Below are 26486 nucleotides of genomic sequence, written 5' to 3' on the forward strand. Positions count from 1 at the left end.
GTGAAAAAAAATCAGATGCAAGTAGAACTGCCAACTTTTTATTATTTCTGGCCCTTTTGGTAAACACAGACAATTGGTTCCATTTCCTACCCCACATCACTCCCTTACCCCAAAACTCAAAAGAGGTGCGAGTGGAGTGTTGGGGCTGTCCTGTTCCCCTCACTTCTTCTTCTTTGCTCCTGGCTTCCCAGCTTTGCCCTTCTTCCCTTTTTCTTTGGGTGGCGGCTCTTCCTCTAGAAGCTTTTTGAGGGCCTTGTAGGGGCCAAGGAATCTACGAACCATCATTCCTCTCCACCAGGCCTGCAGCTGGAAGTAGGGAAAGAGAAAGGGGGGTGGGTGGGCGTGTTTTGCCAAGAAGGGATCTTGGTAACTGTTGCTTTGTAAAAGGTCAGGTTCCCCTTCAAGATGTCCTAGAGCAGTACTGGTTCAAAGGGGAGACCGAAGGGCTAGGATGGAACCAGGCCCATGTCTCAACAAGCCTTGTGTGTTTGTGTTTGGCCTCACAAAGAAAATGTTCCCCCTCCCCGAGCCACTGGAAAAAGAACCTACTTCACTACCTCTCCCCCATGGTAAATAGTAAATACTGCCTGCCTTTGCCTCTTTTTTAATGCATAAAAGGTTTTGTTGGATTATGATCTTGTGTAATTGCCCAGACAACTGGTGACCAAGATGAAATTACAGGCCTATCCTGTGCTCTTTTAAGTTCCCCTAAGATACGGGTCTTTGCTGCTAGGCCACTCCTGCTCTTGACTTGGATGCCTCTTCATGACTTAAGCCATAGCAATCCTGTACCGCGCAAAGATAACGATCCAGCATCTTTTTGAATGGGGAGAGGAGGATACTTGGCTGAGATAAAAGTCCCCGTTGTTGAGCAAGGAAAGGAACTTTAGGTGGATTTCAAAGCAGACATTCCAAAAACGGTGGCTGTGAAAAAGCCGCGAGGAAGGCAGCAGTAGCCGCCCATGGGGGGTGAAGCCACTGTGATCCATAGCGCATAAGCAGAACAGAGACCATTCCAGAGCTGGCTCCCTGAACGGAAAAGCCCCGGACCCCAAAACAAGGGCCATGGCAGAAAACGCTGGAAGGCGTGCCCCATCTTACCTTCAGGATGCTCTTCTTCTCCAGAGCATCCTGTTCTACCTTCCTTCGTGCATGCTCCTTTTCCTTCCGATCTTCTATGATCACTTGTTCACACAAAAGGCACTGCAGGAAAGAAAACACCTTAAAGATGGCTTTTAAATGCCCCCCTCCCATAAATGGGCTTGAAGGCGGGGCTTCAACTCCTGGACTCTCTCACTGGTTGCTTTCTCAAGTGCCAATCAAATAGTTTTGCCAGCCTCCTTCCTTACAAGGTAGACTACTTTCATTTGATCTGGCTGGTCTACCCAGTTGAGCATAAGCCTCTGTACCACCTCTGGACAGCCCGACTGGATTGATTGTCACGTTACATCAGTGTGGGCTCAATATTTTTATTTATTTACATTATTTATAGTCTGCCTTTCTCACTGAAACTTGAGGCGGATTACACACTATGAATCAGTACAGTCAATATAAAAGACATTTCAATAAACATGGAACAGATACATACATGCACATTTACAAAGGTTTAAACACCAGCAGGAATACAGCACAGAGCTGAAGAAATGCTGCAACAGAGCATAAGCAATTCTAAGCCTGACATATTAAACAACACAGAAACTACGCAGTGGGATCATACTGATAGCAGTAGGAGTAAAGTCTATAGTGTCTCAATATTTACAGCAATAGAAGTAAAGTCTGTGGCCCCTCCAACTGATAGGGCTGTTTGATCTGTGGACTAGAAATTTGATTTGTGGACTGGTGGCATCCAGGGCTTGCTTTGTCATCCTGATGTTTAAAAACCTGCATTTCTTCCTACCTGCTTAGCTAGTTCCTGAAGTGCGATCTGGTCAGCGGTTCTAGAAGCCTTCAGGGAATTCAGTTCCTGCTGCTTGGCCTCTGTGTCCTTCTCGTACTTCTCCATCCAGTATTCCAGCTTCTCTTCTATGATCTGATTGTGATGGACACACACCGGGGATTGAGTGTCTGTCCCCTGCACGTTCCAGGGCCCCACAGCAGGCAGGGGGCAGCATCCTCTCAAGAGGCAAACTGCATCAACATTCTCAGCAAAGAGATCAGTAGAGATCCAGGAGAAGAATACTCATTTACACCACTGAAACTATACAGCTTAATGTTACTGATAACTGATAAACTCCTAAAGTTTCTGCAGCCCAAATACTGGCAATTGTGAGCCCTTTATTAGGAAGTGGCACACGTGAGGTCTCATGGTAAGTAATAAATATACACAGGAACTCCCCGAGTGATTGTTTTAGTACACCCTGCTTCCTACTATATAAAATGCTAACCGTGTTCCAGACAACTTACTTCCTACCCTGGTGCACCGCCAGAGGGCGCTGCTGTGCAGGGAAGCCCAGAAGAGGCAGCCCGTCCCTCTGACAGCGCGCTGCAGCGGGAAGCTCAGGCAGGGATCAGGTGCAGAGCAGGCAGCAATGCCTCCTCTCCCCACCCACCCCCGCCTTCACCCAGCTAGAAACAGGAGCGGAGCAGGTGGCAATGCTCGCCCCCCGCCTTCACCCAGCTGGGATCAGGAGCGGAGCAGGTGGATTCCTGGCAACTGTTCACCTCCATCATTTCCCTTTCTGTAAATCACGAAACCTTTTTGTCTTATACAAATCTGTGCCTGCCATTCCCTTTACATGTTGGTTATTCTAGCATGTCACCTATCCCTCTAATATAGTCTAACTTAAAAGATTTCTTTTTAAAAGAGCCACAAGTTGCTGGCCTCTGTCTTATGTATTTATTTTTGTATTTATTTTAAAAATTTCTACTCGATTTCTGCTTTCCACTCGATTCAGGGTCCCCTGGGCAGCGAACATTAAAAGAAAGCATTAAAGCATTATGGGATGACAGGATGTCGGAACACTCTGATAAGTGGAAAGGGGGGACTCAAAGGACAGTTTCTAACATCAGCTGAACCTCTCTAGACTCCACGTCCTAACTGCTTTTTCCACTTAGAAAGTTACTTCTCTTGTTTGAGATGCAGAGGAGTTAGCCGTGTTAGTCTGTGGTAGCAAAATCAAAAAGAGTCCAGTAGCACCTTTAAGACTAACCAATTTTACTGTAGCATAAGCTTTCGAGAATCAAGTTCTCTTTGTCAGATACATGGTCCCATTTGACCAGTTTCTGTACCATGCATCTGACGAAGAGAACTGTGGTTCTCGAAAGCTTATGCTACAATAAAATTGGTTAGTCTTAAAGGTGCTACTGGACTCTTTTTGATTTCTCTTGTTTGAGGCTCCCGTCTAGAGGAGCACTGCCAGACCCGCAAAGTATCTTCTCTGTTCGCTTCAATGGCAACAGTAACTTTGCATCTGTGGCAGGCGGTGCCGACCCTTGAGAGTGGGATGAAATTGTTTATATGTGCCAGAAGTTCACCTGGGTGTTAACAGCATCTGTGCAGAAGGAGCCGCTGGACTGTGCTGAAACAATAGAAGAGACCTGCCAACATGGACTGGAGCAGACAATAGATAAATATTTATTTACTTACTTTTTTGCTTCATTTATACATCACCTTTCTCTCCAAGCGGCTGACATCATTCTCCTTGCCTCCAATTATCCTCACAACAACCACCCTGTGAGGTAGGCCAGGCTGAGAGTCTGCTGGCCCAAGATTACCCAATAAGATTCCACGGCAGAGTGGGGATTCGAACCTGGGTCTCCCACGTCCTAGGCTAATCACTACACATACTGGTTCTGCATATATACTGTATACTGAAGTTATTTATTTCTATTTAATTCATGAATTTGGGGCTAGTCTTCGTATAGATGATACGTTTATGGCCACCCTGCACCACTTCAGACTGCAAGTGGGGACTACCATTATTTATTTTAATTTTATTTCATTGGATTTCTATTCTGCCCTCCCCACAAGCGGGCACAGGGCAAATTACATCATTATGAGAATGCAAAACAAGAGTTTAGAGAACCAGGCTAGCCCAATTCCCCCAGGCAAGTTTCATTTTCTGTGGAAAGAGATTTTTGTATGGAGGAACATTCAGTCATGCAACCCCTCGGCTCCTGTGTGAAATGGCACCGGGTAAAGGAGGATTTCTCAGGAAACACGGCCAGGCCTTAAGCACTAACAATCTCTGTTTGTGTGCCAACTGATGCGTGGGAATTGCAGGCTTCTGATGGGAAAGTCAGCCTAGTTGCTCGCCTGTAAAAGAGGTGAAGAACATCCCACCGATAGCGAAGATCAAAGGCACAAGAGCACTTTGAGTATTTTAGCAGGGCCACACCCATGACTGTCCTTCAAGATAATCCTTTGGGATAATTCCTTAAGAACAGGGAGGTATGCTAAGCACCTACAGCGTCAACAACCTTATAAGCATCTCTCTAAATTAGGTCAAATTAGGCCGACCACCAGAAAACTGCCTGTCACCCACCATTTGTTGTTGCTTGAGGAAATTCTCAATGTCCTGGTGGACTCTGATCTCCTCGTCAGTTTGACTTCTCAGCTTCTGCAGTGGGGAGAAAGAGAGTCAAGTCTGCTGTGCACAGGGGTATCTGCAGCCGAACTCACGGGATGCCGCCACTGGAGAGCCGGCTGCCCCCAGCAAGCCCTTTGTGCAGTGTTTGTGCTCTAGGCCATTTTGCAGGGAGAGTCTAGGGTTCAGGGTGCCACATTTGCACACACATTTTATTTTTTTAAAAAGCCACTCCTACGCTGTGTCTCTGCATTCATCTCCATGAGCCCCTGCCCCATAGGGCTGTCCTTGCAGCAGTCGGAGGATGGGCAAAGAGGTCACCCTGTCTCACGGTAAGTGCATGGCAGGTAGAGCAGCATGGAATAAAAGGAAGTGGAGGGAGGACATCCAGTAAGATCCCACCAGGGAGCTCTCCGCCCTGCAAAAATTATGCAAGACGTACATACGTAAGACTCGAACAATCAAGCCCGGGTGTCCAAATTTTTTGGTCTGAAAGCCACGCTTTGGGGCGCGCTTCATTTTGCGGACTCAGTTACATGCTGGGGCTTTCGGCTTCTCGGTTTGTGATGGGCAAGGAACCTACCTCTTGTCTACAAAAGAGGGATGAGAACGGAGCCTCTCACATCAGGGGAAGGAGAGTCCTGCCATTAGCAGAATGGATCTGTGGGATCCAGTCCCAAGCCTGTCTGCGCCGCTGCAGTGTGTAAACCTGCCATCGTCTGCAGCCCACGTTCCCTGTCTGTCATTCTCGTCTGTCCAAGCCTGGGCCAACCTGCTTACCTCCTCTTCATTCTGTAGCTCGTTGTCGGCTTCGGCACACTTCTTCTGCGTCTGAGCCACCTGCAGCTCTGCATCCTTCTTGACGTACCGGTTCTCCATGTCAGTCTTTGCCTTCATCTCTTGAAGCTGGTCCTTGAGGTATGCAATCATCTCGTTCCGGTTCTGTGGAGTAAGAAAGAAGCAATACCTCACGGCCTATCGGCGCATCCTCCGTGCATGAACTGGCTTCCAGTATGCCTGGCCCAGCTACAAGTGGGTTTGCACCTCCATACCAATTCTTCAACTCAGCGGCTGCATTCTGGGCAGGAGTGTGCAATTAACTGAGAGTGCAAGCTTCCATTCTATTCCTCCTGTCCAGACAAATCCTATTGAATAAGTTGCACCAGCAGTTCAACTGAATCTACAGTATTGTGTGAACATTACTATGGAATCTATGGAGCATTACTAAATTGTGTTAAAGGTAAATTTTAGATGACTAAGAAGCTACCTTTAAGAAGCAAGTGCATGACATGCTATTTCAGAGTACATACTCCTTTTCGGCCACTGTGCATGGAGGAGGGGGTGAGGGGGTCAGGCAGTGAAGCATACAGAAATACCACTAATTCCATCTGTGAAATGCTGCACAGGACTGGCTAGCATAGGAACTCAGCTGTTAGTTTAGAAAACGAACATGTGCAAAGACCACTTCATAGCCTGGACAGCACCCTAACCGGAACTTAAGTTCAGGGCGCCAAACCACTTGCAAGAGCTTATTAAGATCTCCAAAGCAGGGATTGTGTACTTGGTTCGGATCGGGGCCATTGCACTGATTTAAATTTTTAAAAACCCTGCTCCCTGATATACACACATTTTCCCAGTCTCAGTCAATGTACTTTACAAAAGAAAACATTGATATACCTAATGGTACCTGCATACTTTCCCTCACCCTTGGAGCAAATGACAGGGAAGGACTGAGCTTGGGGAAATAACAGGGAGGGAGGATTAAACCCTTGTTCCTAATCCAAACCATACATCTACCCTCCATAAACAAACCAGAGTCTAGTAGCACCTTAAAGATAGACAAAACTCTATTCCAGAACGGAGCCCACTGAACTCCATAACAAAAGAAGCTTATGCTGGGAAAAAAATTGTTAGGTGCCACAGGACATTGGCTTATTTTGCAGCCAGAGATTGACATGGCTATTCCTCTAGAATCACACCTCCAGGGTTGCTTTTAACTTTGGATTCCTGGAATGGTTGTTTGTAATGAAATGTAAAGTCACATTGCATGTTATTTGTTGGCTATTTATGGGAACAACCAAAAATAAAGCTGTGTCACGGGAAAAGGAGGTCCTGCTTGCAGTTCTTCTTTGTTTGGCTATCATATAGCTTTTGATGCTCCTCCTGGGGTTTGTGGGGTCTTCTTTTAAAAAAAATCGGAATGCAATCAAGGTGGTTTAGGGCAGTTACTGTTTCTGGCTCACCTGGAGTTCGAACTCCTTTTCTTTCCTAACGTCACTGATCTGTTTCTGGAGCGCCTTTATCTTCTTTCTTCCTATCTCTTCCCTAGACAGAAAAAGAAAACACCTGCCACGTCTTGGGACAAAAGAAGACTTGACTGAACTTTTTTAAGACTAGCCTAAAAAAGGGAACATCTTGCAGGCTTTGAAAGAAAAGACAGTCCTTAGCAAACTAGTACCTATTTTGTCCATGTTAAAAGTCGACCGTGAGGGTTGGGTTCTGGCGGGGGCGCGGGGGCGGAGATCTGGGTTTTCCTGATAGATTAATTCAGGAGTTCAGAGTGAGATTTCCTAAGTTAGCCACAAATCACCTGCAGTAGAGACCAGAGAATAGAACGTACGTCTTGCAACAGGTAAGAAGGCTGGCGGGGAGTGCCCTGCTTCAAGGCGGCCAGAGAGCTCACCTAAATGGCAGTCAAAATCCGCTAACACAGAAAGGCAGTTCTGGTCCATTGCAGGCACCACCTGCCAGAAAGTCTGTTTCAGCTCTGCCAAGCGGGGCAGAATCTGTGTTAGTAATTTTCAGGATGGGTGTTTACCCACCTCCCCTCTCCCAATAAATTAACACGGAAATTGGCACGGGGTCTATAATGAATGGGTGTATGCAGGTTGGCAAGGAGCCTTCGTCCGCCCAAGGGCTTCCCGCCTGCACTTAGCTACGCCCCCTCCCCAAACCGAAGCTGTCTTACTGAGTCAGACCCAGGAGCTCTCTGGGGTCTCCGGTCTTTCACGTCTGCCAGAGTCTTTTTTAACTGCACGTTCCAGGAGTTGAATCGAGGCCTTTTTGCACGCAAAGCCACAGCTCCACCCCAAGTCAGGGTGGCTTAACGCAGACTTAACCCGAGGAGGAATCTTAGATATAAAACTAACCTGAGAATAGTGTCGTGGAGTTCTATCTTTTTTTTCTTTTCGGCATTGACAGCTCTCAGAAGTGTCTGGAAAGTTCCCAGGGTCAGTATCTCATCCGTGGTCTCTTCAATCACATTGCTTGCATATTGCCTGCCCAGGAAGGGGTGAAGGAGTGAGAGATTCCCAGCCATTTACCAACAGCTTCCGCCTTCATCAAGCCCTTAAATCCTTAGGATCAGTAGGAAAATGTTGCCCTAGCACCACCTCTGCCTTGCGGCTTGCTCAGGACCTTTGCTGCCTCTCGAGATCCTGTTTCTAACTCTGGGCTACCCCCAGCATCGCTGTGGCCCTTCCTGGGGTGTGCCACAGGACTGCCGACTTTGTTCCACTTGAGCAAAGCATTCCGAAAGTGCCACCCTCTAAAGAGGTAAGAGTGGCCACGTCCTGCTCACGAAAATTCTCTGTGGTGGCTCCCACCTTGTGGAATGGCCTATGAGGACATCAGGAAGTCCCCCCCCCCGCCCCGCCCTGGTCAATTTCTAACATTCCACAGATTGCGCAAAACTGAAATGTTCAGGAGAGCATTCTTATCAAGGGATTAGAACTGTAGTAAATGGAATAGCTTAGGAAGTTGCTTTTATATGGAACAGGTTTGTAGTCTACCGCAATGTTCATTGAAGGTATCCCCTTGCGTTGTCCTCTACCTTTCGAACCCACTTCCTGCATTATAGACAGGTTTTGTTTCTTATTTTTATAGCTTTATTTGTCTTGAATCTCAGTGAGAAAAGTGAGCTATAAATGGAGGTAGGTACATAAATAAACAAAATAGTAACACGTGGCATGGGCCGACACCAGCCCTTTTGGTATGGTGACCCAGAAGTCCAAAGGTACTTTGTTTGGTGACACTCCCAGGAGATCGAGAAGGTGCAGGAGAAGAGGGGAGGCGCTGGGTTGCAGAGATGTGGGATGCTGGCAGATGTCAGCAAAGAGGTGGGTGGCAAGTGGCTCAGTGGAGTGCATCTCCCACAGCAAGTAGAGGGCGGTGAGGCACTGCAGGGGGCGGGACAAGATGCTGGGCTGCCGAAGGAGCGATGCCAAGACAGCGCCTATGCTCGCACACGCCTCTTTCTCTCCTGCTCTCCCTTTTCCATGTGCTGAAGAGCTTTCACCTGCTCTCCTACTCTGAACCCTGTTCTGTCCCTGCAAGGGTCAGCTACCACCTCTTCACACCAGGGCTGGAGTGAGGCTCTCATTTGGTTCTCCCACTGCAGCCCAGAGATCCTGAAGACCATTTGCTGCTGGCCCCACGTCTGTTTATGAACAGCGGTCTCTGGAAGCACTCTGCGATGCGTGACCAACCTGTGGCAAGCTCACCTGTCAGCCTGCACCTTCTTAAGGTGGTCTGCGGACAAAGCACTTTGCTTGGCAGCCATGCTGAAGAGGTGGTTGGCTCTCTTCAGTTCGCTGCCTGTCTCCTGCAGCTGCCGCCCAAGTTCCATGATCTTGCCAAGCTCCGTTGGGATTTTAGCTTGGCTCTCAGCTCTGGAATCCATAAGCTTGTGGTATTTTGTGCCCAGATCCTTCTGGCAATTGAGAATCTCATTGATATGTTCACCATCAACCTGAAAAGGAAGAGAGTCGGCTGTGGAGGGAAGAACCGGTGAACAAGAAACCAACTCTGTTTGGACATAACCATGGTTAAGCAACCAGGAAAAGGCCCTGCACAAGAGTCTCTGGAATTGATTCAGCCTCCACCTGGTTGAACATATGACTGGCTGTTTTTGTGGGTGCTTCCCATCTTTCCTCCTTTCTCTACATCCAGATGGCAAACACTCAAGGATCTTAAGGAACTCCCATGTGAAAATGTTGATCTGTTAACAACTACTGGAAACACTTAATCTACATTCCAATTCCAAAAAAAAGAGATGCCAACGAGTGCAGCCACTATTAGATCATTGCGTTGATTTCCCACACAAGCAAAGTGATGCTTAAAATTCTACAGCAAGGTTCTTGCCATAGATGGAATGAGAAATGCCAGATGTTCAAGCTGGATTCAGAAAAGGAAGAGAGGCACCAGAGACCACATTGCAACGGAGCATACCAGGGAATTTCAAAAGAAAATCACCTTGTGTTTTATTGATTACAGCAAAGCTTTTGACTGTGTGGATCATGAAAAGCTATAGCTGGTGTTAAAAGAAAGGCCACAACCCCTGATTGTGTTATTGCACAGCCTGTACTCTTGACAAGAGACTACTGTTAGGGCAGAATACAGGGTAACAGAATGGTTTTCAATTGGCAAAGGTGTCAGTCAAGGATGGCGAGCTCTCCTTTGGAGGTTTTCAAGCAGAGGTTAGAGGACCATCTGACAGCAATGCTGATTCTGTGAACCTGGGCGGATCATGAGAGGGAGGGCAGATGCATATAACAAAGAGAGCTGTGGCTCTCAAAAGCTTATGCTAGAATAAAGTTGGTTAGTCTTAAAGGTGCTACTGGACTCTTTACTATTTTGCTACTACAGACTAACACGGCGAACTCCTCTGGATTAATAATAGTAATAACCATGTGCTTATATACCGCTGTTGTGGACAGATTAGTGCCACACTCAAAGTGGTGAACAAAGTCAGTTTGATTATTATCCCCACAATACAGCTGGGGAGTTGCGGCTGAGAGGAGGGGCTTCCCCAAGGTGCGCTGCTGAGCTCATGGTAGGAGTGGGAGTCAAACCAGTAGAGTGCAGGCTTGGGAGTCCAGCCACTTAAGAGGGAGGGGACGCCATCCTTGGATTGCATGAGAGCATCACAATGACATGCTTGGGCACAAGGACGGTTCCTGTCTGAAGTGGAGTCATAGGCTGCTAAAATAACCTGGGGAAGCGGTGCAAGTCAAGCAGGGCAAACTCCCAGCAGAAGAGGGCGGGGGGAGTGACTCTGCAGGAATACCGCCTCCACCTCCCATCCTCAACATTCAAAATGCTGCAATGTGCTTACGTTGAAGGCATCTCCCTTGCCCTCGTATGACACTGGCATGATGTGGCCGAGGATGGCAAGCTGGTCCACACAGTCCTCCAGCACCGCTGAAATCTGTACAGAATCCAGAGGGGGCAGTGGTGGTCCTGGTCGCTTCAGGAAATTCTCTCTAGGAGGAAGAAATCATCTGGTGTTACATAGGAAGGCGACGGAATCGGCGCATCAGTGGCCACTGGGTGGGTGCTCTGTGGAGAGGCCACAACAGTGGCAGAGCGCTCCCTTTGCCTGCAGAAATTCTCAGAATCAGTCCCCGGCATCTCCAGTTAAAAGGAGCTCAGATGGTAGCGCTGGGGAATTCCGCTCTCAGCTGGCATCCTTGGAGCAATGCTGTCGGAATAGCCAATCCTGGATTTAGGGGAGATTTGTTAAAAGATAAGGCCTGGAGAGGCCATAGTACTTGGCTAGACAGGCCAGGTTTAGATTTAATATATTCCCTTTCTACTAGTATCTGAATGTTGCAGTCCTAACATGTCAATTTCTTTTTCTGCTTTTAAAATACACAAAAGTCTTGTGGCATCTGACAATTTGATTCCAGCACAAGCGTTTGAAGACTAGGGCCCATTTACTGTGATGCAATTAGTGGATCCTCACGCAGCAGACAGTTTTTGTAGGATAAGAAAAAAACAGACAGGAGGGTCAAGCGGCTGTAAAATGCAGGCAGCACAGGGCGAAATGCGCTCGCGTGCAGTTATATACATGACCCTTAACCTTGCTTTTTAAAAAATGCCTCCTGTATGTCTGGAGAGAGACAACGTTAGATTCCATTTTTCTTGGCTGTGTTTTTATTCTGCTGTATATTTTTTTAATTAGGATGTTTTGTATTTCTAATTTATATTACTGTGTATTACATTTTATTATTCTGTGGTTATGTTGGACACAGTTTTGGATACCATTATTGTTCAGGAGATAATTCAATATAAAACCTCACAAAAATCAAATAGGGAGCAGCAGTGCCAAGATTTGGGCGCTGGTGTGCAGTTGTGCTTTCCCTCCAAAAAGGAGGTCATTATGATCACGCTGGGAGAGTCCAGCTTTTTCAAGACCACCCAGGGAGTCCATTGGAGGCTGAACTCCATCCAGCCATACTAGCTATTGTGCCTGTTTATTTATATCATTTTAACAGTCCTCGAATAATGGAGTTGGGGGCCTGCAGAAGCATTAGCAGCCGATCTATAAAGCTGCCTCTGGAAATGGATCAGCGAAGAGCCGTCAACGTAATGAGCAAGGAGGCATCCGGCTCCACACACACCACCGTCACCCTCTGCTCCCAATGGAAACGAAACAGGCTTAGACTCCGGGGTGTGCTATTTTTACTATGGAAAGAGTGGAGATTTTGTCTAGCTCTCCAGCCTTTATTGAAGAATATCGAGTTGTCTAAAGCTCCAAAATATCGAGTTGTCTAAAGCAGGAAAATAAATCCATATATGGTAGATTTGACAACTCTCCCACTGGGTGAGGTATGCCCTCCTGATGAAATACCTTCACGCTGCTACTGTTTGGGGCAATGCTGGATCAAAACAAACCACTGAAGAACTCAGCTCCCGTGTGAGCTCTGCACGTCATTTGTGACTGAAGATTATTTTACAATCTCGGAAAGTTCCATTTAGCCAGAACCAGTATCAGTGGCTGGGCATCTGCCAGAGGCTCAAACACTGGAAAGGGGGCCCATTGGCTTTTCCTTGTGCATGTGCTTCTTGGAGACCACGTGAGCCAGAAGGGGAAACGACTGAAAGATCCTTCTTCTCCCCTTTCATCACGTTACTGCCACAGACAAGAAGTGGGAGTGCGGGGAGAGAACTGCGCTAGGGGAAAACACAATTATCCATTATGTCATATGCCCTTCTTCCGAGGAGCTCAGGGTGGCAAACGTGGTTTTCTCTTCTTTCACTTTATCCTCTCACCAGCCCCATGAATTTGTCCTCAGTCTTCCCTTATAACCAGGCTGGTGTTTCTGACTCTCTGTAAAACCCCGACTTTTCACTAAATATATTCTACTGCTTCATCAGTCTTTTATTTATGCATCAACTATGTTTACTACACACGCTTATTTATTATTTATTTGTAAAATTTACTAGTAACAAAGCCTGTTGTGGGGGAAAATACAACAGGCCATAGAAAACTAGTTTGGCATACCCCGTTGGGGGGTCTTGGGAGGGTGGCGCCGCTGTGCTGGGCCTCTCCGCCACTGCGGGGCCTTGGGAGGGTCGCACCACCACGCGGGGCCTCCCTGCCACCTCCGCAGCCCTTCAGAAGCCTGGCACAGGCCTGTTTGTCAGGTTCCCTTACCCTTCGGGTGGGAGAGCTGGCACTCACCTTTGGGTTGTCCTCACACACACACAAAGTGCATGCGCTCCTGGACTATGTGAGTGCATCACTTCCGGGATGTGACATCATTGCACAGGCCACATGACAGCCCGGGGAGCATGGGAGCACTGCTGAGGTGGCATGACAGGCCCTGGAGTGCTCCTGTGCTCCACAGCGGGGTGAACCAGCCCAAAAGAGGTTTCATTCGGGCCACTGCGGAGCCCAGGAGTGCTGCTGGGGGGCGAAAAGGGCCCTGGAGCACTCCTGTGCCCTGCAGCTGCCTGATTCAGCCCAATTTGGGTGGCTTCCAACCCTGGGAGCATTGTCAGGAGAGTGGAGAGGGCCCTGGAGCACTCCTGCACTCTGCAGCGGGCCAAACTGAGCCTGTTTCAGGCCGAAATTGGCCTACTGTGATGTACAGGAGCATGCTGTGTCATCAGGGAGCGCGCCCTGGAGGTGCGTTCCCCCAACTCCCCCCCCCCCGTCAATGGCCTGGCCTCTGAGAGGATGGAGGCCTGGTCTATTCACCTTGCAAAGCCACATCAAGTATACCTGGCCTCCGAGGTCCAGAGGCCAGGTCTACTCACCCTGTAAATTGATGGCAGGTAGACCTGGCCTCGGAGAAGACGGTTGCCATAACTACCTGCCCTGTGTAGGTGGGGAGTGCTGCGGGTAGCCCATGCCCGGCAGCCACCCATTTTGGCCCCATTGGGGTTGATATGAAGGGTGACCCGGGCCAGGCATGCACTTAACCTACCCCACAGGGTTGTTGTGAGGATAAACTAGCGATGGAGAGGCTGTTGCAAGGCACTTTGGTCCCCACTACCGGCCATGAGTGGGGTATATGAAGGAAATAAAAAAGAAATAAAATAAATGAATGGCCGCTGCTGGCCAAGTCCACTTGGAATTTGCGCAGAAAAGGAGAATTTGGCGCTTTCCTGCCCGGACTCACCCAACTTGAAGCAGCCGGAAAGAGGCCGTCGCCATGGTTACCGCCAAGCTTCAAGACGGGGGCCTCTGCTAAGAAGAGACTGTCCACGTAGAAGCCGGCAGTATTTGGACCCCACGCTTCCGTGCCTCGCAGGGCCCAGAGGTATCCTCTAGCGCGGCAGACAAGACAATCTCGTGTTTTATAATTATTCTTTGTAGTTAACGCCAGTTAGAAAGACTGAAAGGAAAATTTGAGACGGGCGAATAAGGTAGACACCTAACCAGAGCCCAGGCGAAGGTCCTTGCCCTCCGCTCTCTCGGCTTGCCCCGCGCCTGCGCTCGCTCTTTCTCGCCGCCATCTTGGGCCGGTGCCGTTGAGGTGAGCGCGGGGAGGGCGCCTCGGGGGCCGGCGGGCGGAGAAGGAGGGCGGCGAGTCAGCGCCAGAGGCCGGGAGGCGGGCGTGAGGGGGGCCGGGCCGCGGGAATGGCCGGGTCCGGTGGCGGGCTGCGGCAGGATGGCGCGGATGCGGGCTGGATGCTGCCGGGCCTCCTCCGGGAGCCCCTCCGAGCCGGGATCCTCCGCCCTGTTGCATTGGGGCTGAGGCGCTTCTCCCAGGAATATCCTGCTAGGCCCAGCCTCTTGTTTCCAGCCATTGCAAGCCCTTGGCTTCTGACAAGGGGAAGGGCCGCTTTTAGACCCTCCAGGTTCAGGAGCAGTGCATCGGTGGCGGGCAGGCAGACCGCCTTTGTGCCCCTGTGTGTGTTCTCATAGGAGTCCGTGGGAAAGAGGAGGCCGGACTACATGGGGCATGACAGCAAGTTTTAGAGTTGCCAACCTCCAGGTGGGCCTGGAGATCTCCTAAAATTACGACTGATCTCCAAGCTACAGGGATCAATTCCCCCTGAGAAGATGGAGGGTGGAATCTCTGGCATTATACCATGCTGAACTCCTTCTCCTCACCAGGCTTCACTCCCAAATCCCCAAAAAGTCCCTAACCCAGAGTTGGCAACTGTAGTGGAGGGGGGGGGGCTGGGAAGTGCCTCCTTCAAAAGTTAGACACGCCTCAGTGTTCTCTGCCCCTCGATCTGCAATATGGGGATAATAGCGATCCACTTTGTAAGGTACAAAAGAGCAAGAGTCCAGTAGCACTTATAAGCCTAATAAAATTTGTGGTAGGGGATGAGCTTTCATATCTGAAGAAGTGAGTTGTGACTCACGAAAGCTCATCCCCTACCACGTATTTTGTTAGGCTTATAGATGCCACTGGACTCTTGCACTTTTCTACTGCTACAGACAAGCATGGCTGCCCATCTTGCTCCACCTTGTAAGGTGTAAGATCCCGGTCCCTTTCTGGTACTTAAAAGCTTCATTATGATGCCTAATATTTTTGGTTGGTTTCATTGTCGTACCTCTTGGTCATTCTCAGTGGAAGTGAAAACCATTCATCATTTCCCATCAGAACGTGTTCTGTTACATGACCCAAAATAAATGGGAATGCACTTACTGTCTTTGCTTGCTTATATATATGTGAACTTTAATTTATACCATTGAGTAGCAGCAGATGAATTCATTTGTTAACGTTCTCTGTACTGGCTCCAATATTTAACACATTTGAGCTTTTTTAAAAAGGGAGGGTAATGAAATTATGAGAGACTAGAGAGAAGAAATCTGGCTCCTGCATTTTTGAGATGACTCCTAAATCCAAAGAAAATTTGCTGACTCTTGTAAAAAGATTGTCAGAAGGGCTTTTGTGGTCGTTTATGCAGACTGCTTGGAACGCTTGAGAATATATTAGGATTATCCTAACATCCTTCAAAGAGCTCAGAGTGAATTGCATAGGGATTATTCTCACAACGACCCTTTGAGGTAGGCTCAGCTGTGAATTGCCAAAGAACTCTGTTGGACTCAGCAGGGATTTAAACCCAGGTCTCTGCAGTAATATGCTTAATGCTCTAGGCCAGGGGCTTGCCTTGGCTAACACTCGGTGTACATTAATCAGTGTTCTCTCATTAATGTTGCGTGTACCCGAATCACTGATGGATATTAAATGCTGGCCCCAGTAAAGAGGCTTTTGAGTCTCTTGGGCAAAATGCTTTGGCTTTTTTCACACGCCCCTTTCGGAAGGGGGTGATGCCTTTTCTGGCATATGGCAAGAGCTTATAAGGGCTTCCCAGTGTTCATAATGCTTTCATCTGAGCCGTGTTTCTGTTCTGATGTGGTCTTTGTTTTTGAAATATTGGTCTTGCCGTTATTACTGAATGGCAGGCGGAAAACCAGTTTCTTCCTTGCCTGTTTGGCGATGGGCTTCCAAATCGCCTTGATTATTCTTAGAAAACACATGTACAGAATGACATGTTGGTTTGTTACATTTGGAGTATAGAGCGGAGAAAGTAGATGGACAATGAATTTAGGTCTCAGACTCAGAAATGGCTTTCCCTGCTGCTCCCTTCTAATGTCAGCCTTGGGGACGAAGGTCTTGATTCCCCTTTGGTCTTCATCTCTGTACTTTCTTGCTTAAAGTAATGTCAGTGAAGGAAGACTGAAATTGCCCGTCCAGATCTTTCATATGTGTGAGGCTGATTTTGCATCCTGACTGACAGCTCCTTTTGTGTTTCCTTCTTTAGCCCTGCTGGAGACAGGACCTCAAGGCAGCACCATGACTGGCAGGTAAGAAACGGGAAATTCATGCCTTAGACAGCTTTTGTCGTTTCTTGGAAATGTTTTATCATTGGTCCTTTGCATTGTTCTGCAAGTTTCTATATTGCATTAGCCCATTTGCTTGAGTGCTGTTTCAGGAAGTGATCCTATTGCAACATTTATATCGCTCCTTTCTGCCCACCAAGATGGCTCACAATTAAAACAAGCATAATAAAAATACATCAGAAGTCCAGTTAAAAACCAGAGCAAAAAAGACACACGTATAAAACATAAGATGGCAAATTAAAATATAAGGCAGAAAGGAGGGCTGATTGAGAGAACACCAAAACAAAAGTGTCTTTCCCTCCTGTAGAAAAGCATAGAAGGGGCAGACAAATATCCCTGGGGAAGATGCATAATTTTGGCACCCCAACTGAAAAGGCCCTCTCTCGTTCCTAATTGGCTTGCTTTCTTTTGTATAGCAGCTAATGCTTATCCAAAACATTTGATCCTCTTTACATTAAAGGTTTTTAAGATATTTGAAATTCTGAATTAAAAGCCATCCAGCCTTGGTTTTATTTAGCTGATGCAAGGAGCTACATTCTTTTCAACTTTTCATGGCTCTTACAAGTATTAAAGAACTGCAGAGAAATGACTGCATAGCATAATTAAGTAGGGTGTATATATGGATTTTCAAACTTGGAAAAATACGTGTTCGTATGGCTGTTGGTAGAAATAGAGGCAGCGGTCATCTCGTTCTGTATGTATCCCTTGATGCTGATTGCACATCACCATGCCAGTAGATACCTGCTTATTCACGTTATTTGCTGTCTGCTGAGACTCAAGGTGGATTTCGCATTGTGAGTCAACACAATCAGTGGGATTAGACAATAATATGGTTAGGGTTGTGGAGATTAAAACCAAGTAAGAATCTAGAACAGAGACACAACATAATTATTTACACGGCATATTTTCAATGCAGAAATTGCAGCACAGGATAAGATAATCCAGTGTCCTGACAAATAAGGCCAGGCATGTTGTTACTATGCACACAACTATCTCTGTGTGCTGGGAAATGAAGACGTGCAGTGCTGTGCTGTAACAGGACTGTGAGAATGAGTCTTCAGTCCACTTAGTGTGTATGATGAATTAGGCTGTGGCTTCCATAAGTGAATGGACAGGACCCAAGTCCGCTGTCTTTCCATGAGGAGTATGATTGGAGCCTTCCATGTCTCTCTACAATTTGTAAAAATGCAGAAATGTAGGTTGTACTCCCAAGTGAGTCACACCAGGGACTCAGAGCTAAACCACACGAGACGAATTACAAGAGGACGCTCAAACTATGCTTCCCAGCTAACATTGCAGTGCCCTTCGCTTGAGCATCCTCTTGTAATTCGTCACATGTGATTTAGCTCTCAGAGATTTTTCACATCGCCCACTAAGTGATTGTTTCAATTGGAGATTCGAAACTTTCAGCGTGCAAACAGGTACTGCATCACTGAGCCGTGGGCCCATTTAGACCGTTGCTGTAGCGGCCTCACAGCTGTTACGGACTTGAACGTGCTCTGTGCTCTTGCGCTGTAATGCAGCTTGCCTTGAGAGGCTCTGGTTTTAACCCTGTGTGCCCTTTGTTCCCCAGGTTGTGGTCCAAGGCCACTTTTGCTGGCTACAAGCGAGGCCTCCGCAATCAGAGGGAGCACACGGCCCTTCTGAAGATTGAGGGTGTTTATTCCCGCAACGAGACAGAATTCTACTTGGGCAAGAAATGTGCCTATGTTTACAAAGCAAAAAAGTAAGCGCCTGATTGCTTAGCACTGGTGGAGACGGCACCTTGGTTTGTGTGCGTGTGCGTGCGTGCGGTTGCTGCTGTGTGAATAACAAAGTGGAGGGAGGAGAAATGGACAGAGTGTTGGACTTGGACCTGGGAGACCAGTATTCAAATTCCTGCTTGGATGCATGCTTAATGGGTGCCCCTTGGGCAATTTGCATGTTTAGTTTAGCCTACCTGGTAGGGTCGATGCGATAGTACAGTGGGATGATGACCTGGCTTGCTGTTCTAACGTCCATGGTGGAAGAGTCCCCTCACCCACCCCAGCACTAAAACCATTTTTTATTCTCGTACTGAAGATGTTCACTGCCATTTCCATTCCAGTATCAGAATTTCACAAGCAGGGGACCTGCAAGGGCTTTGGGGGGCATCTCATTTCTCCGTCCCTATTATTTCCTTTTTCTCCTCCCTAAGAAGCCCAGTAGCCCCTCTCCTTCTCCTTCTTCCTGCCCACCAGCCCACCTACCTTTATTTGCCCCCTTCTCTTCCTCTTTGCCTATCCTGGCAGTCTCTTCTGGGAAAACTGCACAATGCCAGCTGCTGGGCTGGGCCAGGCCCAGTAGCGTGGTACTGGCTGCTGGGCATGTAGGAGATACAAAGAAAGTCACTGTTTCCTCTTACCACACTATTTCCTCCTCTCAGCAGCTCCACAGCCTCACTCTCCCCTGCTTCCTTCTCTCCTTCCCAACTACCTACTTTTTATCTGATTACCGTCTTCAGCTACATTTATTATCCATTATTATTTATCCCACCTTTCTCCACAATTTGCACCCAAAGCAGTGTGCATCATTCTCTATTTTATCTTCGCAACAGTGTGTGTGTTAAGTGTGTGTGTGACTGGCCTCAGGTTATCCAGTCAGTTTCCATGGCAGATGGGGGATTCAAACCTGGATCTCCCAAATCCTACTCTGAAACTCTTATCCACTGCACTACACTGGCTTTTGACCCTGATGAGTCCTTCCTTAAAGTTCAAAATGGCCCCGGAAAGGACCCTGTGCCATCTTCCTGCCTTTTATTAACTGAAACCAAGGCTTGAAGGCTTGCAGTAGTGTTGTAGTTGCCTAGCAGTGGCCAATGGGAGGCCATTCATTTCTTAACGCCTCAGACAGTGTTTCTGTTGGAGGGCATTAACATCCCAGTGTAGTTTCTTTTAATTTTTTTCTGCAGACCTGGGACTTTTTTCTGGTTGGTAGAAAGATTTATTTTGTCTGTTCATAGCCCCGGTCTCCAGATTTAAGTATCTAAAGATGGGACCATTTTGAGAATTAGTTATATTGATGATGATGCTAAAAAAAAAATTCTGGCGTCTGATAACTGGAACTAGTTTTTCCAGGCTGCCGGTAACGTTTTATCTGCCTGTTTCCTACCTGAAGTTGGGGAAATGCCTAGTTGGCAAACTGCTGTCTTCCTTTCTGTTTGAGCCTGGTTAGTTACCTAGGAGCTTTCCCTTGTTGCAACTTTCACAGATGGCGGCTTCTCTTGTGCTAGAGTTCATTGAATTCCCCCTTTGCTGCAGAAGTAATCAGTTGTACAAGAATTGGTGTCCAAACTTAAGCCCGCTGGAGACCAACACAGTCATGTCCCCCTGAGGTGGTATTCACAATTTTTGCACCGTTGCAAGAATTCCCCCCAGACATTTTCTGTTTTCTGTGTCTCCTGCCTTGCCCAAAAGTCACCAAATGGGCCATGCTGTTCCAAGTACAGGACACTTGAATTGCGTTCCTGGCAGATACATCTATATCTTCAGATGTTTACAGGGCTTTTCCTAGAGGCTGTTTGCACATTCTCTTGAGAGCACTAACTTGTAGCCGTTTCTAGAGCAATCCAAGGCCCGGGGCTTCATGATTTTTCTGTTTCTCTTTGTCAGCAACACAGTGACTCCTGGTGGCAAGCCCAACAGAACCAGAGTGATCTGGGGGAAGGTGACCCGCGCCCACGGAAATAGCGGCATGGTGCGAGCAAAGTTCCGCTCCAACTTGCCTGCCAAAGCCATTGGACACAGGATCCGCGTGGTGAGAAGCCGGGATTTTCCTGACAGGGGGGGGGGGATGTCACTTGGCTTTTGGGACACGGCCTTTTGAAGAAACTGAGCACGCTCCTCTGTCCTGGCTGCATGGCGCCCACACAAGCATCGTCTTGCCTTTTCTCTGTAGCTGCAAAGGGCAGTGAAGGAAGGCCTGATGCATTGTGGGGAAACCATTGGGGGTAGTTATAGCAGAGGTCCCCAACCCCCGGTCCGTGGACCGGACCTGGTCCGTGGCCTGTTGGCAACCGGGCCACACAGGAGGTGAGTGGCGGGCGAGCGCAGAGCCGGCTCCAGGGAGCAGGCGAGGTAGGTGGTCGCCTCTTACCCCCAGATGGGACTATCTGTTTTCGGGGAAACAAACTCAGGGCTCCCACTGATTCTGCATTGTGGTGAGCTGTATAATTATTTCATTATATGTTATAATGTAGTAATAGAAATAAAGTGCCCAGTTGTATCATTCCGAAACCATCCCCCCCGGTCCGTGGAAAAATTGTCTTCCACGAAACTGGTCCCTGGTGCCAAAAAGGTTGGGGACCGCTGAGTTACAGGAACTGCAAGATGCGACTTTCCTTCAGGGCCCCAGTGGTATGAAGTGAGCGTCGTGGCTCCCAGGGAATGCCTGTCAGCTCACTGTGGGCTACTTAATTTAAACATGACGAGTCGAGGCAAGAGCACTTTCCCATGGGGCGCTTTTTGCTTGCTGTTTGTTAAACTGATTTCCCTTATTTAAATGAGACTCTTCTTCCTGAGTGTAAAGTCCCAGAGTAAAGTGCTTGTGGCTCAGCCAGTATCATGTTTAAACCAAGCTTGACAGATCAATAAGAAGGGGGTGGGGAATCCTCAGGCTGGGATCCTGCTCACATCTCCAGGCGGGTCTTTGGACCACATCAGAAGCCGTTGCTCCCGCATTTGTTCTTGTGTCATTCCATGGACAGCTGTCACGGAAGTTGTATCCTAGGGAGAACCAGCAGGCTCTTAGGGGACTTGCGGCCTCTTGTGACGGGGTCCTCTTCTGGTTGGGCAGAAGGAGTTGTGACCCTTCTGGTATGATACTGTTGTGCCTTGGAAGTATCCGCTGATGGGTGCTGGGATCAGTTCTGTTGTACAGACCACCACCTATGCCTCTGGCGCTGATGAATCTTTATCCTGCAGTCTTCTTGAGATGTCCAGAGATATTTAAAGCTGAGAAACTGTGATCTCTGTCCAAATTTCTGGGGGCAAAAAAAAAAATTAGGCCTCTCTTGATGATCACTGCATGGGGCATAGCAGATTTACAGTATATTTTCCAGAAGTGGAATTTCTTACCTGTATAATTCATTAGACATCTAGCACTTTTCTTACAATTTCTTTTTTCTTTTGACAGATGCTGTATCCATCCAGAGTCTAAATGTGGGCAGAAAATAAAATTTACAGTATATTAAACTTTTGTATATTTGGTTTTATCTTGCCTGTTTGTTACCAGTCCTTGAAGTCAGATTTAGGAAGGAGATGTGTTCTACACTGAAGTAACATTAAACCTAAGCAGCGAACCTCTTTTCATACTCATCACCATTATTAGCATTCTTTCCCTCACTTGTGTCTTTTGGGATTTTAAAAGCCTTACAGTCTCCCATAGTACCCAGCCTAAATAAAGCTGCCTCTTGCCTAGTACCTAGGAGCAGGCCCAATCCTAGAGCAGTTGCAAATGCTTCACAGTACTAAAGGCTAGTTTAGGGTCACTTTCTGAGTGTTTCTGCTATTTATACACCACGTTTCAACATGAATTGTCCATGCTGCTTACGTTGACCCCGCCTTGAGAAATCTGACATTAAGAGTGTTAAGAATTGAGTTTCGTAATGGCCAGACTGAAACCGATTCTTCCTCTGGTGGATTAAGAGCTGGAGGGAAGAGGACCGTCAGCCACCACTGCCACTTCTTTCGAGCTTTTAAAATGTTTGCTATTTGCTTGTATTCATACTCAACAGATACCCGGCATCTCGTTGCCCAGGAGTGCCTTCAAAGCCACCTCACCTCTGTGGCCATCCCAGAATAGGATTCCCTGCTTACATCTGTCCCTTTAACGTGGCTACGGCTTCTCCCCACCCGGCAGCATATGACAGGGTGGGCAGAATGAAAGACTTCTAGGCCCAAACCTTTTGCAGCACTGCCAGGATAAACAAGAGTCTAGTAGCACCTGGAAGACAAAGTTTTATTCTAGCCTACACACTGGTGGGCTTGAATGCACCAAAATCCATTCTAGGATGAGAACGTTAAGTCTTTAGGGTGTCTCAGGACTCCCATTTTTATTTTTGTTGTAACTGCCTAACCTGGCTAGCCCTGTGGAATTATTTCTGGCAGCACAGGGTAGCCTGTCCTTGCAGGAGACCAGAATGCGTCTTGCTTCCTGTACAAACAGCTAAATGTGCACAGACTCCAAGGTGTGAATGGTGTGTTTGGGGCTGTTGCCAGAAGGGGGCGTGCTTGCGTCAGCAGGCTTTGTGGCACCCTCTGAGAAGTCGGGAGATGCAGCCTGTCTTCTGTCCTACCCTATACCATCAAGCCTTTTCTTGCCCAGTGCGCCTGCTTGCTGGCTCCTCCTCTTGTATGGCTCTCCATAATACCGTGCTCTCCCCCATGTAACCCCAGGCCAGTTCTACGTTGCGCCCACTCTGGGTCTACCAGGTCCCTTTGCTTGCTCTCCTGAGTAGAATAATCACATTTACCACCGTAATGTTGAGCAGAAAGGACACTGAGGCAGCTGCTGCTTCCACGGGGTCCTTGCTGAGGGTTGCAATAGTACATGCGCCCTGCAGAGGTCAGCAGCCCTGGAATCTGTTCAGCGGGGAGGACCTGGCAGTGCTGCTTTGATCGGGAAGCCCACAGTACCCAATTTGGGGCACACTTAGAAGAGGTGCCCAAGTGTGTCCGAAATGCTGGGAGGGGGGAGCTTGCGTGCTCTGCCCAGAGTTTGTGTTGTGCCCTTTCCTGCCTGTGTGGAAAGCACTGCTGCTGAGGTACCCAGCAAAAGGGAAAACTGATCTCTTGTTGCTGCCCCAATAAACATTGGCAGGATCAAGAAGGCACAGGCGGAGACCGGGGCATAGTTTTGGGCAGTAATTGCAATGCTGGATTCGGTTACAGCCTTCTGGAATGGTCACAGCTGCCTAAAACTGTAGAGGCACCAATAGAGATGCACACAAACACCAAATTTTCTTTGGAAATAGGCGGCTCGTGCTTGGCTTCTGATCTTCCGCAATTAAAGCTGGGAAGAAACTTCTGGTGAGATTAGCTACAGTCGCCAAAATGTTCCAAGGCAACAGAAAAGCAGCCCTCTGCTGCACAGTCAGCCCTGATCCTTTGCCGCTTCTGTTGCCCAACTTTCACACCCCCAAATTCTTCTACAATGAAACAAAGAAGGTCGATGGAGGGACCTGAGGAGGAAGAATGGGGTGGAAAGTGCAGCAGTCGGTCTCACACAACCACTGCCTGCCTTCACAGAAGGGTGGCGACTGATAAAAGGCAGGTGCAAATAAGCCTATTTGTGCTTGATACTTACTCTCCACCAAAGTTGTCTTGCTGCACAAGCACCCATCTTGGTGTGCAAGTGAAAAGGAAGGGCTATGCAATGCAAAGGGCTGTACAATACAAACTAAAACAAGTATACTCAGACATAAGCCCCTGTTTTCAATGGGACTTAAACCCTAATAAATGTATTTAGGAGTGCAGCTTTAAATCTCTTCTAGGTTTTGTTCTAGATCCAGAGGAGTTAGCCAAGTTAGTCTGTAGTTGCAAAATAGTAGAGAGTCCAGTAGCACCTTTAAGACGAACCAGCTTTATTATAAACTTTTGAGAACCACAGCTCTCTTTATCAGATGCATCTCTTTGTCAGATGCATCTGATGAAGAGAGCTGTGGTTCTTGAAAGCTTATGCTACAATAAAGTTGGTTCGTCTTAAAGGTGCTACCGGTCTCTTCACTGTTTAGGTTTTGTTCTGAGATCCATTTCGGTATGCTTTGCTCAGCATCTTGACTAACTTTTCAATGGGACTGCCCAAACCTCAGCAGTAGCCCTGTGATTCTCCGGCCTGCCTTTAAAAAGAAGAAAATAAAAAAAAGAAAATCCAGCCATGGGAAACTAAAATCCAGAGCACATGATGGGTAGCTGGGAGAGGGAGGATTATTTAACCCTTTCCTGCCACATTTGCTCAAAACCCTCCTTCCCCCAGAGCTGGTCTTCCTGTGGGGGGAAAAGAAAAGGAACACAAACACACACCCCACACAAATAGTAAAGTAGCAAGGAAGAACAATCTGGAGTCAGAAAACAGCAGTGGGGGGAAAGGCTAAGCAGCTTATCCCTCTGCCCCTCTTAGAGCCAAGCTACAAGTGACGCCTGACACAGGTTGGACACTTGTCAGCTTCCCTCAAGTTTTGATGGGAAATGTAGGCATCCTGGTCTTGCAGCTGTAATGGAGAGCCAAGCTGTAAAACCAGGACGCCTACATTTCCCATAAAAACTTGAGGGAAGCTGACAAGTGTCCAACCTGTGTCAGGCCTCACTTGTAGTTTGGCTCTAAGTCTCAGCCTCCTGTGTTTCCTTTTTGATTTAACAAACTGGAGAATCGGAGAACTGTCAGTCGTATTATCTCTAAATTGTAAGTAGCCTCGGTTGGATCGGGGCCACAGATCCTCAAACGACTGCGCTGCTTCCAATGAGAGGCTTTTGGGTGCGACAGCCAGGGACACGGCATCCGCCCTCACTTTGTGCGCACGTGAGCCAATGCAAAGCTACACACCATGACGAGCTGCACATAGCGGCAGTTCTAATCTGCTTTGTAAAGCCAGCCCTTCCTCTGGCCTGCGGACAATCCCTCTCTCTCTCTCTTGTAATTGATCACAAAGCAAGGGGGGGGGGTCTGGCTAGCACTGGAGAATTTGCCTCTGTTAATGAATACAGAAAGGTAAACAGGCTTGGCTTGTGCATTGAGGGTTATGTTAACATTTCCCAGCTGACCTGTTTGAGATCAGCGCTTTTTTAAAAAAGGTCACTGTAGCCAAAGTGGAGTGGAACTTTAAGGGACAGGCCCTTTGCAGCAGCCCACTCCTCAGTGGTGGCTATCAGCTCTGCACTAATCTTGCAGAGGCATTTTACTCATTGCTAAAAACCTGCCGTCTCCTCCAAGCTGTCGAGCACAACCATCTTCCGATTCCTGCCTTTCCGACTCCTCTAGACTGGTGCCAATTTAGAAATGTATACTGGCACAGGGACCAAGATGTTGAATCTCAGCACGTCGAGACTGTGTGCAAATGTATTTGACGTAAATCATAGAAATGAGCTTTTTGTTATTGCACAATTTTAACATATTTAGTTACAGGTGGGGTAGCCGTGTGAGTCTGTTGTAGCAGAACAAAATTCGAGTCCTGTAGCACCTTACAGACCAGCCAAATTTCCCAAAGTTTAAGCTTTTGTGGATCAAAGCTCACTTCATCAGATACAAATGAGAATGAAGTTCTATCGACTTATATCCAGTAAGAAGGGGAAGGGCCAGCTGGAGTTGAGTACATTTTGCATTGGATCTCTGCATCCTGACTCCAACTGACCCTTCCTTCGTAGCATCCCTCCCATCTTCTGACCTGGAGACAAGCACTGACATCTTTGTTCCTACTTATATCTGACAAAGTGAGTTTCAGCTCCTGAAAAAGTTTATACCTTATACATTTTTTTACAGTTTTATTTAAAAGAAAAACAAGGAACAACGAAGACAATGAACAATGGATAACAATACACACAAACAACATAGACAATATAACAGCCTATTATACTACAAAACTATTTTTCTCTCCATCTCCTTACTTACATACACTGAACATTTATAATCAAAGTTTTAAAATGATAATTTTTCAGTTGACCTACCTTAGTAATAGCTATTCTTAGTTTTTCTTACTTTTCAACTACACAGTCAAAAAAGTCCTTCCATTTTTTCTGAAATTCTAAGATTGGACTATTATGTATATAGGAGGTTAATTTGGCCATAGACGCATATTCGTACAACTTGTTCATCCACTCAGCCACATCTGGGCAACGTTCTGTCTCCCAGTTTGCTGC

The 26486-nt window shown here is 47.5% G+C and overlaps 2 protein-coding genes across 4 annotated transcripts in view; one reads left to right on the forward strand and one right to left on the reverse strand.

Moving 5' to 3' along the window:
- RPL35A (ribosomal protein L35a) overlaps nucleotides 1–21827 on the forward strand; it is a 290620-nt gene extending 268793 nt beyond the window's left edge. For 2 of the 3 annotated variants that reach the window (XM_054982075.1, XM_054982074.1), the window contains exons 2-5: nucleotides 16537–16581; nucleotides 18191–18343; nucleotides 20247–20391; nucleotides 21769–21827. In XM_054982075.1, coding sequence (XP_054838050.1) covers nucleotides 16571–16581; nucleotides 18191–18343; nucleotides 20247–20391; nucleotides 21769–21792 — 333 coding nt within the window. In that variant the 5' untranslated portion in view covers nucleotides 16537–16570 and the 3' untranslated portion in view covers nucleotides 21793–21827. Of the gene's footprint in view, nucleotides 1–14213; nucleotides 14294–16536; nucleotides 16582–18190; nucleotides 18344–20246; nucleotides 20392–21768 lie in introns of those variants that run through there. The other variant, XM_054982073.1, reaches the window with a different exon arrangement.
- Nucleotides 38–13971, reverse strand: IQCG (IQ motif containing G). The gene is made up of 10 exons (XM_054982701.1): nucleotides 13937–13971; nucleotides 10642–10789; nucleotides 9029–9276; nucleotides 7676–7804; nucleotides 6770–6851; nucleotides 5307–5468; nucleotides 4485–4559; nucleotides 1898–2029; nucleotides 1102–1203; nucleotides 38–306 (listed from the first exon to the last, which is right to left on the reverse strand). The coding sequence occupies exons 1-10, from the start codon at nucleotides 13969–13971 to the stop codon at nucleotides 160–162; spliced, it is 1260 nt and encodes a 419-aa protein (XP_054838676.1). The 3' UTR covers nucleotides 38–159.
- Nucleotides 21828–26486: the final 4659 nt, after the last annotated feature.

The sequence above is a fragment of the Eublepharis macularius genome, chromosome 6, assembly GCF_028583425.1.
Source record: "Eublepharis macularius isolate TG4126 chromosome 6, MPM_Emac_v1.0, whole genome shotgun sequence".
Classification (NCBI taxonomy): Eukaryota; Metazoa; Chordata; class Lepidosauria; order Squamata; family Eublepharidae; genus Eublepharis; species Eublepharis macularius.